This window comes from Parus major, chromosome 6 (assembly GCF_001522545.3).
Source record: "Parus major isolate Abel chromosome 6, Parus_major1.1, whole genome shotgun sequence".
Classification (NCBI taxonomy): Eukaryota; Metazoa; Chordata; class Aves; order Passeriformes; family Paridae; genus Parus; species Parus major.
Genome location: NC_031775.1, coordinates 23759323 through 23778789, shown reverse-complemented (window position 1 = coordinate 23778789; position 19467 = coordinate 23759323). Strand labels below are relative to the sequence as shown.

At 39.8% G+C, this 19467-nt stretch overlaps 1 protein-coding gene across 2 annotated transcripts in view; it reads left to right on the top strand.

The window, feature by feature from the left end:
- The window catches only part of LOC107206988 (VPS10 domain-containing receptor SorCS1), a 261910-nt gene that overhangs the window by 158710 nt on the left and 83733 nt on the right, over positions 1 to 19467 (top strand). For both annotated transcript variants that reach the window (XM_015633576.2, XM_033515613.1), the window contains exon 5: positions 10770 to 10843. In XM_015633576.2, the coding sequence (XP_015489062.1) occupies positions 10770 to 10843 (74 nt within the window). The remainder of the gene's footprint in view (positions 1 to 10769; positions 10844 to 19467) is intronic.

Here is a 19467-nt window from a genome sequence, read left to right as displayed (position 1 = left end):
ATTTAATTTTGCTGTTGACAGGAGGGAGGTGATAATCAACTAGAAAACACTTTTACATCCTAGCAAAACACTTGATTGTTATCATCCATTTGCATCCTATCATTGCAGCAAATTGGATGGGGAAAATCAGGTGGTGAATAGAGCAAGAGGTGGAGAGACGGGAATCACATTGGAGCTGGAGAGACAGGAATCACATTGGATCTGGACTGTTCTGGTTCTCAGGAGCTGTCCATCCAACAGAGGATCGATGAGGGCAAAGCCACCATTAGTGGATGCCTCTCATTGCTCTGTTGTAATAAACAGTAAATGGGTCACACAGAATCATCCCTCAATCTCTTCACAGCCCACTTAGTCTATTACTATGATAAGATCTTTTCTTGTTTGTTTGAATAGGATATATACTCAAAAGCAGGGAAATCTGTTTTAACTGAAGTAATTTTATGTCCCAGTTTCTTGGGCGTTGATTGTGAGTGAATGTGGTTAATTACTGGGGTTCAGCTGATGGACGATAACTCGTTAAGCTTCAGTGGCTGGGTTGCTTTTGTTCACATATCTTTCTCCCATGTCTCTGCCTTGGGCAGTGGACTTGAATTACCACTGCTGACAGACCAGTCCCTAATTTAGACATGGCTTTTTCCTGCCAGTCTTGAGAAAAAAAATAAAAAATAAAAAAAAAAGAGCAGCAAACCATCTGCTGCCTGCTCTAATTGCTTCATGATTGCATTAATTGTTCTGGCTGAAAGTACAGTTGTTACTTGGCTGATTCTTGCCACATAATTGCAGAACTACTGCACGCTTCTCCATTTTCTGCATAAAGGAGTTACAAATCAGAAGGAAACTCCAAACCCAGTAAAGCAGTGCTTGTGAGGCAAAGGCTTTTTGGAGGTCTTGTACATGTAAGCTCTCACGGGTTTAATCAGCTTGCTTGTAGAATGAGGGGCTGCATTTTATGGGAATATTACTTATGTATTACTGTGTAGTCTCCAAAAGTGGTTTGCTGTGTAATCAGACCGTGGAATATAAGAGCCTCTAGTTCATGTGGAGACATCTTCTGCTATTCAGATGGGCCAGGCACACAGAGGAGTGGTTAGTAATCAGCCAGGAATAACAGAGCTATTTGGGGAGATGAAATAAAGGTGAAATTGGGAAACACAAGTCAGACAAGCAAAATGCAGAGTCGTAATTGCCCAGCTCAGGAATAAATGCACAGAGGCACTCAAGTGCTGGAAGGCAGCAACAGAGGCTGAAAAGCAGGTTTAAAATGGAGTTATTGTTGTTGCTTCTCCGCTCTCGTTTTAAAGTAACTCTTGAAAAGTGAGGCACCCCAAATTAAAGGAGCTCTGTCAACATAGCACTAGTAAATGAAGAGGTTTATGTTTTGGGTTTTTTTTACTTTCTTTATTCATTTTGGTCTTTTCCAAATGTCTTTGGTCTTTTCCATCTGCCTTCCTTTATTTGCTGTGTGTATCATGCTGAAGATGAATGTTAGGGACTGATACTCATCTGTGTTTTTAAAGTGATGAAGTTTGGCAAATCAGGATTCTGATTCTTTTGAGACAACAATATCTTCTGACATCAAACCATATCATCTTCTTCATTTTCCTGCATTAAAGGATGTCCACTCCTCATGCATGTAAGTGGAAGAGAAAGGTATTCTTATATCTGGGATGACAGAGAAACCACTTAGAGAAGAGATAGAGATTCATATGGCCACAGGATGTCTGTGAGAGAGCAGGCCAACACTTAAAAGTGCTTCAGCCCCATCTATCCATGTGTTTTGGTCTATTACTTGTGTCTGACAGTAGAGTATCTGCCATAGATGCAGCCAGTATTCTCTTCAAGATGTGATGGGCTATTCTGATTACACTCTGTAATTTTAAAACCTTTTATTTCATTGCCTTAGAATCTTTTGAGAGTGAATCTGCTTGGAAAAGGGTAACATCCAGAACCTCCAGGTTTCTTTCAACATAAATTATTTTTTTTTTCTATTTACACACTCTCAATTTCAATGGTAACAGTCATTTCTTACTTAGATCAGAGAAAGGAGAATAAAATCCAGATTAATTTTCTCAGAAATTGCATCATAGGAAAAAAAGAAAGGCAAAAAAAAACCCCAAAACAACCAACCAACCAAACAAAACAATAACAAAACCACAAACAAACAAACCAACCAACCAAACAAAAAAAAAACAGCAAAACCCCTGCAAAAGCTACTGCCATCAAATGACCTCCTTTTTGTGTGTTTTTTTTTGTTTTTTTTTCCCTACACTGCTGACAGCAGTGGTGACAACAATTTAGAGGACTGTTCACTTGGGCTAATGTTAGCTGAGGGAGGCTAATCCCATCTAAAATTAATGGAGAGGAAAGAAGCTTCTCTAGAGTGGTAAGCATTAGCCACTTTGAATCATCCTCTGGAAAAGCCTATCTCTTTTGACAGACTGTGGACACAAGCAGGGAACTAGTTTGCATAAAGCTAACTTTGGTCTGTGTGAATAACTCCCCCTTCCCCTGTGGCATTATTCCTGCAACATTCCACACTCTCTGTGTTAAAATTTGGGGCACCTAATAATCCAAGCCAGTTTTCCAGCAGACTTGAATCTCTTTGATGCACATTGTTGAAGATGGAAAAAGTAACAAGTAATTCCCACGTTAAAAGTTGTTTTCCCCAGGTTTTGCACTTTTTGCTTGATCTTAGATAACTTAGATAACTCTTCTGGGTTACCAGCACTTGTGCCAGGGATGCATGGGGCCTTCCTCAGGAAGGCCTTGTGAATGCTGGTGGCTGTTTTTAAGCCCTTCCATGTGGGTGTTTTTAAGAAAGCAATGCAGAGAAATGCCCTCATTTGTGCTGGGCACTGTGTGAGGGCTCGAAGCACAGACACCTGTTAGGCATCATGTGTGATAACACATCCTGCACACAGCCCTTTGCACATACCCTTTGCTAACCCTAGGCAAACTGATAAGTGTTTTGTGGCAGCCAGCAATCTGAAAATAAACAAGGAAGGCACATCCAAAGAAGAGTAATGGTGCCAGATTGTATTGTCTTAATTTTTTTTTAACTTTCCTTTTAAATTGGCCATAAGCCAGTGTAGAGAGTGTGTTGAAAAATATAGTTTCCTAGAGTACCCATCAGTCTTTTACAGACCTCACTGAGCATAATGTGCTGGGGTAACAATTTAAAATAAAGAATGGAATTAAAAGTGATAGGAATCTCTAATGTTGTTTCCTACTCTAATAATAAAAAGGGAAAAGTCAAAAATCAACCAGCAGAGCCCAGTGGAAGATAGATTTCTGGGCCAGGAATGTGATCAGTGAAACAGAAGGAAAGATTTTCAAGTAGTAATCACTGTGCTCTTTACCACTGACTCACTCATCTTTAGGCAAATCAATATGTCCTTGCTTATCCATCTGTATAAAGATCAGCTCTCTGTAGCCTTAGAGAGCTTGTTCTTTTTCTGGTTTGGGATCCTTGGATACAATCTTTTAGTTAAGGGTAGATCTGTTGTTTCTCTGCAAGATGTTCTATACAAATCCACTTTCCCTACTTACATAAAAAAAAATAAAATAAAATTACTTTTTCCTTTCCATCAGAGTTGGATGGTTCAGTGGATTAGGAATAGAAGAGACACCCCATATCACTGGATGTGTACTGATCTCTGTGGTGTTGAGCAACTCCTGTTACTTTTCTGTACGTGACTAACCTCTGTCTTCTCTTTCTGTCATTTGGTTGAGTGTAATCTCCAAAATGTCTCCAGTTTCTCATTATACAAAGTGTCTGTCAACACTACATTCACTTGAAGCCATAGGTTTTAATATAATGCAAATGATGAACAATAATTTATTCCTAAATTTAAAGCTGTGCATGAAAATTCTGACACTTTGCTCTAAATTCTGCTGTAGTAAGCCTTTCATCTTCTGTTCTCATTCAAATACAATACATTTTTTAAACAAAAATGTGCTTATTTTTTGCAGTTATCTAAGCAATTATGAATCTACAGAGTAAATTTACAACACAGCAGAAAGCAGGTGCTGGGTACCCTGTTATCTGTAGCAGAGATAGTATTTTTTAGTGGAGAAGGGAATTAACCTTGAGGACAACGTACCAAGTGGAGTGGTAAATTCATCATCCCTTGGACTTGAGATTGGGTGTCTTTCCAAATGATACAATACTGATTCAGCCATCAGTTGTTGGCCTGAATAATTCTCTCTACTGCTTGAATTACTGGTAGAGATGCTGCAGCATCTGTTAGGAGGGGAACACACTGATGATGTTAGAGGCTCCTTCTGTCTTTAAAATATATATGCCAAGTCAGAGTCCTTTAAATACCTCCTGGTAAAAAATATGTTTCCTGTCGCTGTTGTAGCTTGTGATTTGAATGAACTGGGGACATCATCCTAATGCAGTTGCTTGCAAGCTGCCACAAAACCAGAGTATTGGCTGATGTGGCTCATAGCTGACAATGTGTGAGGAGTTATTGAGGGATAGGTAGGAAGAAAGCTGAGGGTCATCCTCAGGGTGCTTTGATCTGCTGAACATTCACCAAAGCAGTTGCTGTCTTATGACCATACCTAACAACTCTGCATGGCAGCAGCCTGTGGTCCATCAGCAAAAGCAGCTGCAGACATCACTGCTGTTGGAATGGGCTGTGAAACAGGTATCTGACAGCTTTATCACTCTGATGTGTTTCCATCAGCATTCAATAAACACCAATTATTGGGTAACCTTATTGATGCTGCATGATTAATGCATTGCCTGCAACTTAAAATGTTCAAAGTCTGTGCAGCATCTTGTGAACTTCATTGCTTCAAGGATATTTAAGCTTCTTAACAGTGGAACTTACAAATAGATCAGAGATCAGCGAAGTAAATGAGTATCATCCCTGTAGCCCATTTCTGCATGCTTTATTTTAGGAATGAAATACCATGCATGATTTCACATTCTTTTTTTATACAAAACTTACTGTTCTGTTAAGTGCAGTGTTAGAGGAGAAGAGCCTGGTCCATAATCTGATTCAGGGAAGAGCAGCACACCTCCCAACAGCTGGCAGCTCTGAAGAAGAGATGCCCTGTGCAGCAATTTCTTTAAATGTAATTGACTTTGTTAGACACCCAGGTAAGCTGCACTGGATGCATGTTGGGAACATGTGTCCATCCAAGTCCCTGTTCATTCCATTCCATTCCTGTTTGGAGATGTTTCTTTCGCCACTGAGGAAACTTCTTTCCCACCATGATAATTTTTCATCCAACAGATAGAGTCAGGAGAAAAGGGGTGTGAAAGACCATAAAGGACTATTGTATATGCCTGTATAAACATGTTCAACCTGAGGTCTTCCTCTGATGCACTAACCCCTCTTTTTCTGCAGACTGCATAGAGAGCAAAATAAATGCAAGAGAGATTTAAATTGGAGAAGTACATCACCAAATTGCAGGAATCCACGTGCCTTCCCTACTGTTCATTGCTTTCCTGAGATTTCAGATCAGTTAAAAATATGGTCTTTCAGAGTTTAATAATACTTGAAAAATGCTCTTATGAACAATGGGAATGATGAGTGAAACCTTGTAGAAGACTAGAATTTCTTCAAATGCACCTGCATTTGTAGTAGTGGTAAAGTACAATTTATCAGCAATAAACTTATTTTGCATAAATGAATGAGAAGAAGAAGAAGAAGAAGAAGAAGAAGGACATGCTTGCATGTATTTGAAATTGTGTTGTTGCATCTTCAGAAAACTTTGTCTTTATCCTGGACTCTGTTGCATTTTTAGTTAAATCTAAACTGCTTTTGGGATGTTGCATTCTCTAGTGAATTTGAAATTTGAGGAAAAGGAAGATCTGCCAAAATATTTATCTGGTTCACCATTTTAAAATCTGTGGCTAAGGTGCACTGGTGTTTTGAGGATTTTTGTATGTGAATAAATGGTGTGTGAAGGGGTGAGGGGGGAACAGCATGAATAGCATTAGTTTTAATCATCTCACAGAAACACAAGGAAGGGTTAGAGTCAAGAAGTCAGCATATGTGAAGAAAGTACCAGGAGCACTGGCTAGTAGAAACCTTTTCAAGGAATTAGAGGTGAATTTGAATCAAACCCAGTGCTTTCAAAGCTGTTCTGAGCTAGTTTTCCAGTTGCATCTGGTTTTTTTAGGTCAATAATGTAGTGTAGATTGATTTGTTTTGGTCTAATCTGTATCCAGGGAGAATGATTTGAGAGTGCATGGAAACTGGAGGTGAGAGAAAGAGAGCCTTTTCTTTTTGAATGTTAGACCCAAGTTGGTAAACCCAGTCAACCCAGACTTTGTGCTGTATTCCATTATAACTTGTTCAGAGGAAATTTCTTAAGTAAAAGAAAAGTAATAGGAACTTCCATCTTTCTCAAAGTATTTCCCTAAGGTAGCTTCCAACATGCAATTTAAATCACTCTTTATTTAACCAGGTTTTGAATGTCTATGTGCATATTTTTTCTTGCATGAGATGAAATAATTGTATAAAATGTAATATCCTCATCAGCTTAGGAAGCACATGGAACTGCTCCATGATTCAAGATCTGTACGTGGAGAAGCATCAGTATCAAATATTTAATCCAATTATTGTAAATGCTGAATGAGAAGACATCATGGACACTCAGGGTCAGTTTTATCTGCAGCAATCTGTAAAGGCACTAAAGTGAAGATGGAGGCACAAGACATTCCTCACATTACAGCTTTGGCTAGGAAAAGTCATCTGTTGAAAACAGAAGGGGTGATGGTAGGTCTTGACTGGCATAATGACCTTTCAGATGGTATTATATCAGAATGGGTGGGTCAAATAAATTCCAGTTATTCTTAGTGGAACATTTTGGGAAAAAAAAAATCATATTTTCTCTCTATATTTTTTAGAATTTAGTTGGGTTTTTTGTACTGTGAAATGCAAAAGAAAAAATCAGTCAAGTCTGAAGTTGGCATTGGAAAGAGCAAGAAGTTAGAAGGGAAAAATAATAATACATGGGAACTGTATCCTGCTGTTACCTGGCTGTCCCAGAGTATTTTAAGGTGAAGCTTTCTCCATCCCTGTGAAATGCATGAGCAGCTCTTGGACTTCTCATATAAGTTGTAAAACAAAAAAAAGGAAAGGGGAGTATCTTATCATGTCTGGTGTAGATAAGGAAAGAAGGATAAGATAGTTCAGTTTTTGGATGTCATCTTTCTCTACTCCCAGAGACAGTGGTGGTGTGCTGGGAGGGGGCTGGGGAATTGCCTCTCCATTCAAAGGGTTTGTTTGAATCCCTGCTCAGCCTCAGGAGGTATTTGTAACCTCAGAACAGCCTTTTCTTTTCCTTTGCATTTCTTTTTTCTTATATAAATGAGGTAAGTGGTAGGTTTCTACTTCACAGAATATTAAGATTTAAAAAAGCAAAACAAAGCAAACCCAGACTGTTTAATGGCTGCTACAAAATCTGCCTATTAAACAGAAAAATAAATGTACAAGAGAAGGAGCAAGAGAATTATTCCCTGATGAACAAGGGTCAAATCTGAGAGATCAATACAAGATTTGTATTCTTCATAACTATTAACTTCATAACAGTTTTGTCCCTGTGAAAACAGAAATGTCAGCTTGGCCCTCAGATGAAAACATACAATAAAATTGTAATAGGTTACTTTTCTATCTGTGCTTGAAAAATAAGCGCAGCAGAGAACTTTAACTTCAGCCTAATAATGCAAATTGTCATCAGACAGTAGTCCTTGCCAAAGAAAACAAAATGTCCTCTTTGAAGGGACTGCGTGCACAAGGCTTTCACAAGGAGTCCTAGGAGAGACAGGGATTTTGTAACAAGAGCAAAATGCCATGCTGGGTTTAAAAAATATCCATTCAAGCACCACAATTGCTAAAAGGGGAAAACTAATCCCAGCTGTATCATAACCTATACTTGATAAAAACGTAGCCTTCAAATACTTCTTCTTTTTTTTTTTTTTTTCAGTCTGACTGAATAAACTAGGTTTAAAAATGAATGATACTTGGAATAAAAAATCTGTAAAAAATCTTTACTGCAATTTTTTGGGGGGGAGAGGGTGTGGCCATATATAAGGTGGGGAATTCCCCCTTTGCTAAAGCTACATTACTGCTGCTTGTGCTGCTGTGAGTCAGTAAAGGCCAAAGCTGGTGCTGAGATAATGGCAGAGGATGAAAAACCTTCTAAAGTCTGGTTATTAAAGTGTCTTATCAAAGACAATGAGAGCTTTGGATATGGGCTCCCAGGGAGCTGGCATTTCCCTTTGAGAGCTGTTGCCTTTTCTCACCCGCTGTCTCCAGCTCACTGGGCACCAGCTTCTAATTTAAGAGTCCAGCCCTGACAGTAGAATTGCTGTATTGCTGTATCCATTTCCTACCTTTGAAACAGACTTAGAAACTCCTGCATTTCTCCACTTTTTTGCCTGAATCACATCTTCCTCAGAGCACAGATTAGGAGAAAGCTGTGCTGTCTGGGCTCTGTGCAGCATCACAGCCCCTGCTCTGATGGGGAAGCTGACAGATGCTCCAGGTAAAGGCTCCTCTGGAGGCAGAGCTGTGCTGGAAGAGGCAGAGGGAAGCTGTGGCACTGGGGCTGTCAAGCACCTGGCACTGCAGTGGGACTGCAGGCATGGAGGAGGGTGCTCCACGAGCACAGAGAAAGCTTTTGCAGCCTGTAATTAATTAATTCTGACTACTGTTACTGTCACCAGCAAATTCAGAGAGAGCTGGAAGTTGTGCTCAGGGAAACCAGAGAGGGATAAGGGTAAGAGATACAAAAGTGGGAAAACAAGATTCAGTGTGATGACTGCAGCCATGGGAGCATCAATTGTCCCTGGAGAGATTGCATCCTGTTTATCACTGGTCTGGAAATACAGAGGTGTTTGCTGAGTTTGGATTGCTCCCTCTTCTTAATTAAAGGATCATATGAGCTTTATTGAAACTTAAATTACTGTATGCAAAAGACAGCACTTGGCACAGGAGAAACTGCTTTGCCATGAAAAGAAAAACATTGACATCAGAGAGATGATAGGTAATAGCAATAGCTTATTGTTATCATGTTTTTTATTTCTTGCTGCAATTATAAAAACAGTCTGGAAATGGATTTTGAGTGTGAAGGAGGGAAAATGCTTCCTGTAATGGTAAAGTTCTTGAATAGATGACCTTAAATCACTTCAAAAAGTGGTTGTTCAATGTTCCAAAAGATTTTCTTTAATTTCCAAAAAGAAAAGTTTTCCTTTGTTACAGTTAGGGCTTCTTAAAGTTTCAAATAAAAATGTATCTATAATCTTTTACTTAAGGAAAAATAGCAGACTCACTGAAGGTTTGAAATTGGATGCACTTCTAGCCACAGAGCTAAACTGTTTCTCCCTCTTCTTACTCTTGTTATCTTCTGTCCCCTCCGTCTTCTTCCCTCTCTCTTCTTTGACAGTGTTCAAGAGAAAGGGAGATGAAAGAGGCAAATTTTTTGCTTTAATATTTCAAAGTAAATTTTAATACATGCCAGTCTACTGTTTACTAAAAAGCTCATTTAATTAGTTTCTCCATGTTCTTACAAGTTTTACCATAGGGAAGGTGAGGGATATTGGGTTTTGCATTTGGAATCAATATCCAAATAAGTAGACCTCAAAAATTTTTCACATCCCAGTCTCATAATTCTTAAAATACATTCAAATCATCTTTTTGATGAATGCAGAGCTTCTAAATCATCATTTTTTCATCGCAGTTATTCTCACATCCATCTTTCTCTTTCCTACCCATTTCCACTTCATGTTCCAAAAAAAATTGCCGTGGTTTGTGCATAAAAATTCAGATCATCAGCATTTTATGTAAAATCCCTTAAGAGATATCATGAAAAGGGAGATAATAGTTCAAAAAACAATGTCCAACATCTGCCTTGCCAGAAAAGGGGACTGACCAAGTCTAACAGGAAAAGAAAGGAGGGGAAACAGATGAATCTGCAAGAAAAACATGGGGCTGACTGCCTCTCAATCCTTCCACATGATCAATTTGAAGCTAAATTAATCAAAAGAAATAACAGAACCCAAGTGATCCTTCCCTCTACTGGCCTTCTGAAGAATTCCTTGATGGCAGCACTTATGGAGAGCAGCTGTTTGTAAGAGCTCTGTAATAGTAACATTTGTGTATCATTCCATAAAGACATATCAGAAGATTTATAATACCTCTAACGTGCCTTTTTGCTGACCTTTCTCAGGCTGGTTTGGTATTTATCATGGAAAGATTTTCTGAAATGATTGATGTATTTGGATATTGTTTGTGTAACCAGATGAGGAGAAGGTGTCATGTCATTGGCAGGAGAAGGACAAGAGCAGAGGGAGAATCATGGATTTCCTTGGAAGAAGTAACTTGTGCTGTTTAAACTCATCCAGTCCTGCAAGGGAAGTCTAGACATGTTAGAACATTTTTTGATGCCAGATTGACAAAGCTTCTTAGGGATGGCACTGCTAATGGAAAGACAAAGTCCTTCTGACATAATACTGAGGAAGGCAACAGGATGATGAATTTTCATTCAGGGCAGGTTGCTGGGTTTGCCCAGAAAGTGATCCCTCAGGTAATACCACTTGTGTCCCATATCACACATCTGAGTATTCTCTATGCCAATAAAAGGCACCACAGACATGTTTCAGCTGCCCCAGATGTGCTCCTATTAGACTGGGATGAATAAAAGTCCAAGTCACTATTTCAGAAGTGGTAGAGGGTTTTTCAGGTTAATTTCTCTGGTATCTTTGTGTTTTACTGTGATTCATGACTCTTTGTTTTTGTCCACAGTTATTCAGTTCCGTGGAGTTTGGCAGAAGATGGCTGCTTCTTCATGAGGGAGTTACACCAAACAGGTTCTACTGGTAAGAGCAAAACCCTCTCCCAGATTTCCTTGGCACCACTTCCCCACATACAGAGGTGCTGGAATGAGTTCTTGAAGGCAGTGTGGCTGAACACAGTCTGCACTGCTGATCTGTTGAGATTAATGTAGAACTGGCATGAAAGGGGCACTGTGTGTTTATTTATATGACATTGGGATACTGGGTCTGTGATCTGGGAGTGATGCAGAACTGAAATATGCTGAACAGTAGTCTGAAAAAAGCATCGATTTAGGATGGGAGAGTGAAGAGTTCGGTCCAGTCCTGCTACAATTAAGGGACAAAGGCTGAAGTCTTGGAGGACACCGGCGTTCCTGCCACAGATAGACATCCTCTAGTGGCTAGTGTTGTGTTTTTAAATACTGTTAGACCTATTTAATCTTGAAAGTGAGCATGCTGCCACTAGACAGAAACCAGTGTAACTTTGACTTACATGGAAAGGAAAGCTGAGAAGTGAAGGAGACACTGAGCTTTTTTTTTCCCTGCAAACATGGTTGTATAGTCCAAAACAAAGATAAGGTTTTCTTGTGTTTTGGTGTACATCTGTAGGACTTCTCATCAGCTCCTTATGGAGGCATTAGTCTGCCCATGAGAAGAAGTGGGCTTATGTCCTGTGAATAAGCCTTTAGGAGAGAAGCTTTTGATAAAATAGTCATCTTGAAATCAGGAGGAGCCGAACCCAGTGATTAAAATGAGACCAGTGTGGTAGCTTCTAAACTATAAATTTATGTCAAACTCACAGGTTTTGAACATAGAAAGATTCATGAGTGGTTTAGTCAAATATTTTCTTTTAATTTATAAAGGAAGGAAGAGCTCTAGGTCAAATTTACTTCTAAAGTTAAATTTATATTTGGTCTGCAAAGGATATACCAGAGATTTTGTTTGCTGCTTCTGCTTTTTCATCCTTTCTCAGAACCTGTGTTAGCTGAAGCTAATGCAAGCTAAATTCCATTTTTAACTTAAACTGATTTCTGTAGGAGTGTCTGTATAGACAGTCACATGTGTGTTTATATCACTATTTCTTTCCTGCAGGACTCCTAACAGGGAGTGTATCTCAAAATGTCAGATGCAAACACAGAGCTCTATACATCCTCTGTTTTCCTTTGGGCTAATAAAAGCAGAAACTCATAGAAATCTGGGTACCCTGTCTTTGAGACATCCAACAAAATTGTAATTGCTGAAGGGGCTCAGAGGGCTGAAAAGACAGTCCCTGTTCCTGGATCCCCATGTCCTGTGTATTACTCCAAGCCTTTTGAATTTTCCTGCCATTGCTTACAGTTCTGGTTTATTGTGAAATGAGCTGATGGACACCTGCAATGAGAAAAATGATGAAGCTATAATTTTCTCTTTCTGTGGAGCTCAAACTTTGAAGGCCTCTTGGAACCTAATAAATATGGGAACTTAGGCTTGGAACTTCAAAGGCAAAGAGCAAGTTAAAAGATGAAAAAATGTTCCAAGCACCCATCTGATTTCCCTACAGCCATTTGCAAAGCATGAAACTGCCACCTGTATTTTCACCTTGAGCAGAATGCCCCTTGTTAAACACACCTCAGTGTAAGCTAGGCTGTACTTCTGCTGTCAAAAGTGAAAATAATACTATTTGTGGAGGCGCTGTTGCATCTCATTCTGGCATATTTATGATTATCATAATGACCTCAAGACAAAAAGAATACTTTTAGCTGCAATTCTATGGACACAGTGTGTCCTCAAGTACATCCATAGTAGAAAACAGCTGTGCATGTGTGATTGAGAACACCACAGAGAGTAACACTGGGCTTTAATATGCATTTCCATTCTGTGCAGCCAGGCTCTTGAGGGTCCAGCAGCACTGAAATGCTGAATCCCTTTGCACTCAGTGTCACAGCTGACTCCCCATGTAAGGAAACCAAAAGGGAGCTGGGCCCTGAGAGGGTGCAGAAATACAGCTGAAATCCAGATTTCTGCAGCACCATCTCAGTAGCCAGTGCTGGGATACAAGTTGGGTAAAGCCTTGCTCAGTGCCCCAGGGTTTTTTTGTTGGTTGGGCTTTTTTTATTGATTATTATATATTTTGGCTTGTAAATATGAAGAGTGTAATCAGCCTGAAAAGTGAGAAGACTGATTTAACTTATTCTTAAGATCAGAAATAAAGAGTGAAGTAAAATGTCCTGAAGTCATAACTTAGAGCAGAATGTGGGGATACCCTCTCCTGTTCCTGGTGCTTTATCTAAATCAAATGGCTTTGAAGGGATCAACCAGGACACAGCTGAACTGGGCAGAGAATGAGGGAAATGTTCTGATATCCAAGGATGGCTGAGGAGTTGCTTTAGTACAGATTGCTTTCAGTACTCTCTAAACTAGGACTTCTCTAAAATCAGAAGACACAAATCAAGGCCTCTGGCATCAGGCATTCTTGAGGCTGCATTTGTTACACCGCTTGTTGTGACAGGGAAGGTGCACCTGGAAGACTTTAAAGACTTTAACAAGGATTCGAACAGTTGATGAAAACGAAGTTGATGATGTCTCACTGATATTTTCATTGCCATTTTAATCTGTCATGTTGTCTTGTAAATGGCTTTTGGGTCACACAAGAGTCTTGTGAACAAACTCCACTGAGCTTGCTAGTTTTAGTCTTGAGAAGGCTCTACCTGCAAATACTGTCAGAGAAGCTGTAATGCGTTTTACAGCTGCAGCTCTTGTATCTGTTACCAAGAGAATTTTCTTCTTTATTTGTTTATTTTTGGCTGCTCTGTGAAACATCTCTTCCTCCTACCACTCCAGAGAAATTTAAACCCCTGAAGAAAAATAGTCTGATGATGCTTACTACATAATTCTGAGAAAACACTCTGTGTAGACACAACTCAGTTCCTTGTAGCCCACATGTACCTTCTATTCTTGTATCCTATTTTATTAAGAGGAGTCATTAATATGGAAATAGAATATTTTTTTACTCTAAGCTCTTCTGTTCCCCCTTTTCATTCTTCCACCTGCAGCTCTAAGTGATGCCCTGACATCCACACTTGTGATGGAAGAGGTGTAATGTCACTCTATGAAAGGAGATATCAGGTGGGAGATGAGCAGATGAAGTCAAACCTTTAAAATGAGAGGTGACTGGAGACTTCTTGTCTTAAAAACCTCCACCAAAAAAAAAAACAAAAAACAAACAAATTAAAAAAGAAAAAAAGTTGAAAAAAAGGGATCTGTAATTTTCTACCTCATTAAAAGGTTTTTAGGACACATTTGTGGCTGGGCAGGCTTTAGTGATGGGCTGCTCTAACTGACACCTCTAATAATTTCTGTAATTTGGGTATCATCACATATCTGCATAATCTGGGGATGTAGAAGTGGTGTACTGAGGAAAATGTACTGCACTCAGAGAGTCAGCCACACATTTATGTGTCAGGTGGAGACTTGGGAGAATCCACACTTGCATACAAGCCCAAGGCACTGCAGTTCCACGCTGTATCAACAATTTTCATGTTTTTTCAATTATTTTTTCTGGCAGCTTCTTGAGATTTTGCTGTTAAATGTACTGTGACAGAAAAATGCATGAAAGTTATCAAGGTACTTGGCAATTCTGGAACTGTGCTCTGTGAAAATACCCTAATTACTAGGAAGGGGTATTCTAAGCAATATTAATTCAGCAGCATAATACAGAAACAAGTTAATATACATGGATTATTGCTGATAGCACAGTGTTTACTAATTTAGTTGGCATTAGGGAAATAGAATGCAGTAGATCCTAGTTAAAGAGTTGGATAAAAATGCCTTATTTAAATACTTCTGAGTTTATTTTTGTGGTACTTGGTGATTTTTGGTAAACATTCCTATTGTGGAATTTTCCTGGGTGTAGATGCTGGTTTGTAGTGAATACAAACATGAACACAATTGGTGAACCAGTCACACTGGGAATTAAGTCTCTTTTTTCTTTCCTTTTTAGAGTGGTTCAGTCATCTAGTTAAAGTTCAATAGTGATACTTTGTGACTTGAAAATCAAAACATCCATGACCAGTAGTTGCAGAAAAAAACTGCTCAAAGTACATAGAGTTCAATATGCCCAAAATATAAATGCAGAGATTTGTTGGTCATTAAAAGCCAGGTTTTTATTCTGGTCCTCAGATCAAGTCCTGCCTTCCACCAGAAATTATTTCCTAAAAGTCATTAAGTCAAGGCACCACAATTAGAGCTGTGAGACGTGAGGCCTAAAAAATTAAATAATAATAATAATTAAAAAAGGTTAAAAATCATTACATTTTCTCAAAATATAATGGTTTTTAATCAAAATGAGACTTTTATCTGAAAAGTTTCTCACCTAATTCTAATCAAAACCTAACCTTGAGAAACTTGGAGAAGGAGGAAAGAAATAAAATCAAATAATAAAAGTGTCTTAAAAGCTAACATAAAATGAACAATAGAAAAGCCCAACTAGTAAATTAGATCATCAAGTTACAATCATTATCTCTATCAGAGGTATTGATTTTATTTTTTCACTTGAGTGTTGCACCCAGACAAGAGAGTAGGAGAAATACCAGGGTAATAGCACTCCATACTTCAAGAAGACCAGAAGGATGTAATAACAAGAGGGCTGGAGCACCTCTCCTGTGAGGCTGAGAGACCTGGGGATGTTCAGTCTGGAGAAGAGAAGGCTCTGGGGAGACCTAAGAGCACTTTCCAGTGCCTGAAAAGGGTTCCAAGAGAGCTGGAGAGGGTCTTTAGCCAAGGGCTTGGAGAGATAAGACAAGGGGTAATGGCTTCAAGCTGTAAAGGGGCACGTCTAGATTAGATATTGGGAGGAAATTCTTTACTTTTGGGGGGGTGGGACATTGGCACAGGTTACCCAGAGAAGCTGTGGAAGTTGAAAGTGTTGAAGGCCAAGTTGGACGGGGCTTTGAACAACCTGATTTGTGGAAGGTGTCTCTGCCTGTGGCAGGAGAATGGGAGCTGGATGATCTTTACCATCCACTCCAACCCACACCATTTATGATTTCCAGTAGCATCACATGTCCATGATGTTAATCATTCCCTGAAGAAATGAAAGGAAACATGTCAGTTTGCTAAGAGATGTTGCTAGGTCTCCACTCAGTCTTATGTTCTTCTGAGTATGAGCAGGAGAGGAAAATGGAGGCAAATGTAAAAGAGTAATCCAACCAACTTTTCCCATCAAATGATACAAAAATATGCACACACACCGAAGGGGAGAAAAGCCTGTAAGCAGCTGGGAGGACAGATGAGTACATAGGGCTATATTTGTGTTTAATTTATGAGTAGTAGCAAAGAAAGTTAATCTTCACAGTATAATTATAGAGTATATGTATTTTCTTTTTCAGAGGAGGTTGGAGATTGTATTTTAAAAGCTCTGACTGTGTTCACTGGAGCAGCTGAAAGAGCTGAAAATCAAGGGGATGAGGTGTCAAAGTCCTGTTAAAAACTTCATTATATTCAAGCACTTGTAGCAAGCTGGGTGCACTGTCCCCGTGTTTCTGTCAGTTCTTGTCTTGGTGAGATTTGCACGCCCACCCAGGTGGGCTGAGGCAGTTTAAATGCCTCAGTGCCTGGGCTGTTTACAAATGATGCTGTGTATGGCTGAACAAGACCTTTTAATCACTGCAGGACAACTGCTGGAAGCTGATGGGAAAGATGCCAATCAAAGTGCATTGTGACAGCCTGTCCAGATAATCACCTACTTGATCTAACACACAAGCTTTATTCAGTGAACTGAAGGGAAGCAATTTAATTTAAAATGTTTTTTCATAGCTTAAATATAGTGGTTATGGGTACATGCCAGAGAAACCCATGACAGTTTTCAGCAGATGTGAATGAAGCAAATATTCATCTGATTAAGCCTTTTGGGACCAAGAAACCCCAGTCTGATTGATGCATGGGTTGGTGTGTTTCAGTTTTCCCAATTCAGCAGATATTTCTTTAAAAATCATCCAGAGATACTTTATAAACGAGTACAGACTCCCATGAGCTTCAGATTTTCTACATCATCCCCTTTCCCTCGTTACAGTTCTGCAGAAGTAGGCAGGCATCCATTCACCGTGTTCAAAATCTCCATTTGGGGGCCCGTCAGTAGCAGGAGCCTGCAGTGCTGTGCAGGACCCTGGAACTGTCAGTCTCCAGCAGGCATTGGTCTCAGCAGCTGATTTCTCTGTGTGCACCCATAAAGGACAGACCTTGGGAAGGTGAAGCAGTGCACAGGTAAGTCACCTGTGCATTTGTCTAGATCTCTGTCAGGAAGGTTGCCCGGCTGTTCTCTTGCATGTTTAATGAGCAGCACACTGTGTTACCAGAGCTGACTTTCCTCTCCTGCTCTAAATGACTTGCTGGCCTCCTCCAGAGCTGCCTGACTGGGCCACAGCACTACAAGATGCAACAGGTCTTAACACAGTAAGAAATTGTGATCCTATTAGACTGTACCAGCAGAGAAGCTGTAAATCAGGTAGATTTGGTTCTTGACATTAAGGAGGGAGCTCAGAGGTTATAACTAGGGCATGCTTTCCTCCTTCTTTCTTTCTCTTCAAGCCAGCTTGATGTTTTAAGTTTCCTGTAATATATGAAAAAGAGATTTAAGATTGAAGTGCTATCTTAAAATCAGGATCTAGTCCTGGTTAACTGAATTTTATCCACTTAGTTTAGATCCTAGTTTTAAGACATTCCGCCCACTCTGTGTTGCCAGCAATAGACAGCTACCTCCTGAGAATTTGCATCCTTCTATTTCAGAGTTTCAGCTGAATTTCCTCTCTGGAGCTTCCCATGGAGAGCTGTGGTGTTACAGCAGCAGGGGAGAAGGCTTCCTTTGCTGCTGCCCCCAAAGCTGTGGGGTGTGTAGACAGCAGAGTGTGGAAAGGTGTGGGTGATTATGCACTAGGGCCCTAAAAAGTGGTGGGATGGTGAGAGTAAAAGTGACTCCCCATGGCCTGCAAGTCACATCAGTACCCCCAGTTACCTGCCCACCTATTTCAGTGCTAGCAGCAACAGCCACCTGCTTTTCTGGGTCAGTGCTGGGAGGTGGCACAATTAGGAGAAGCTGGGCTTTACTCACAGCACTGCTGTTTTCTATCAGTTCTAAAGAAGAACTGAGTAAAGCAAACCATAGAATGGTTTTGGTCCAGTGGCTGCCAGTTGAATTGCACCAAACTGTCTCATGTGGTTGGACAGTGTGGGAAAGAACAGTGCAGAGATGTAGCAGGGAAAAACTAATTAAATTATGGTCAGGGGAGATTTATTAGCCAGATATAAAGAAACAAAATGATGATTTATGCCTATCTGGAATCTGTCTGTGTTTCTAAAACATATCAGGAGGATGTGGTTTGAAGATGTTAAAGCTAGAAAGCAGTCTTTAAAATATGCTTCAGGAATAGTAAAATCTGTGAAATTTCACATAATAGGGACTGAAGTAAAGACACCACAAGAATTGCCTCTCACACTAAGCTCCCTGGGGCAGATTCACTGACCTCTGCAAGCAAAAAAAGAAACAGAGAGTATCTGCAAAGTCCTCATGGAGTCAATATAGTAGTAAAAGAAAAAGGAGCCTGGAGGACTCTCAGGCTCTATTTTTGTCTCTGCCACATAGCAACTGTGTGATCTTGGTTAAATCAATGAGGCCTCTGTGCTCTTGACTAATCAGTGAAGTTTATCTATAAAGCTGAGAACAAAAATTTTCCTCAGCCCCTATTTCTGACTTGGTCTGTTTGTCTTGTACTTTTCCATAGGTCCTGAACAAATCAGTACCATGCAGGGAAGGTTACTTAAAGGTTGATTGTCAAGTACTTTTGTATCTTTGGACAAAAAGCTCCCTGTTCAGTGCTACATGTTACTATTTTTATGAATGGCAATTAGAATTCAGTGTTACAGAAACATCAAAGACCAAAGAATTGATGCTGCTGAGGACAACACGATGCTGTGGTTGAGGACAGCATCCACTGTTGTTGTTGTTTTCATTCTGTACCTTAAAACCAAAAACCTGCCATTCACTAAGCTGGAGGAAGGTGTCAATTTTTTAATATGACAGGATATGTCCAGAGGCAGTGGAGGAGCTGGTTTTGCAGTGGCAAGATTTACGATAAGGGATTCGCATGAGTGCTGAGGCTAAAGGAAGATAAATCCCTAAAGGCAAATTCTACCAATAATTGAATTACAAAGCCATTATCATGTGCTGAACAAAGCAACTTTATAGCTTTATTGTGACAGGATAAAGCTTGTTAGAATATTTATGCTCATAGGACAACTTTGGCATAAGGATCTCTAGGAGTACATTCCCTCTTCCACATGACTGTTGCAGCTAGTCTTTCTGTGTAATTCAGTGAATGTGGAGATGGGGATTTGCTCAAATTGGGACTAGGAAGAAGGAATGCTGAGGGTCAGGAGGCATCTTAAATGTATAGCTTGTAAAGAACAAAGTCATCTGCAGAAGGCAGCTGAGACACATGAGCATTTTTCATGCTGTGTAGTCAAACTGGATTTTCCAAGCAATGTGTTACTTTCCTGTTTGGCACGGCACTGCAGCCACATCTGAGCTGCTCCCACTCAGCACTGATAATCTCAAAATGGCTAGAATTGTGTGGATCTCCTTCCATCCACCCTAACAGAGACATGCTGTTAAGTCATTTGTCTGCCAGCCTTTGCTG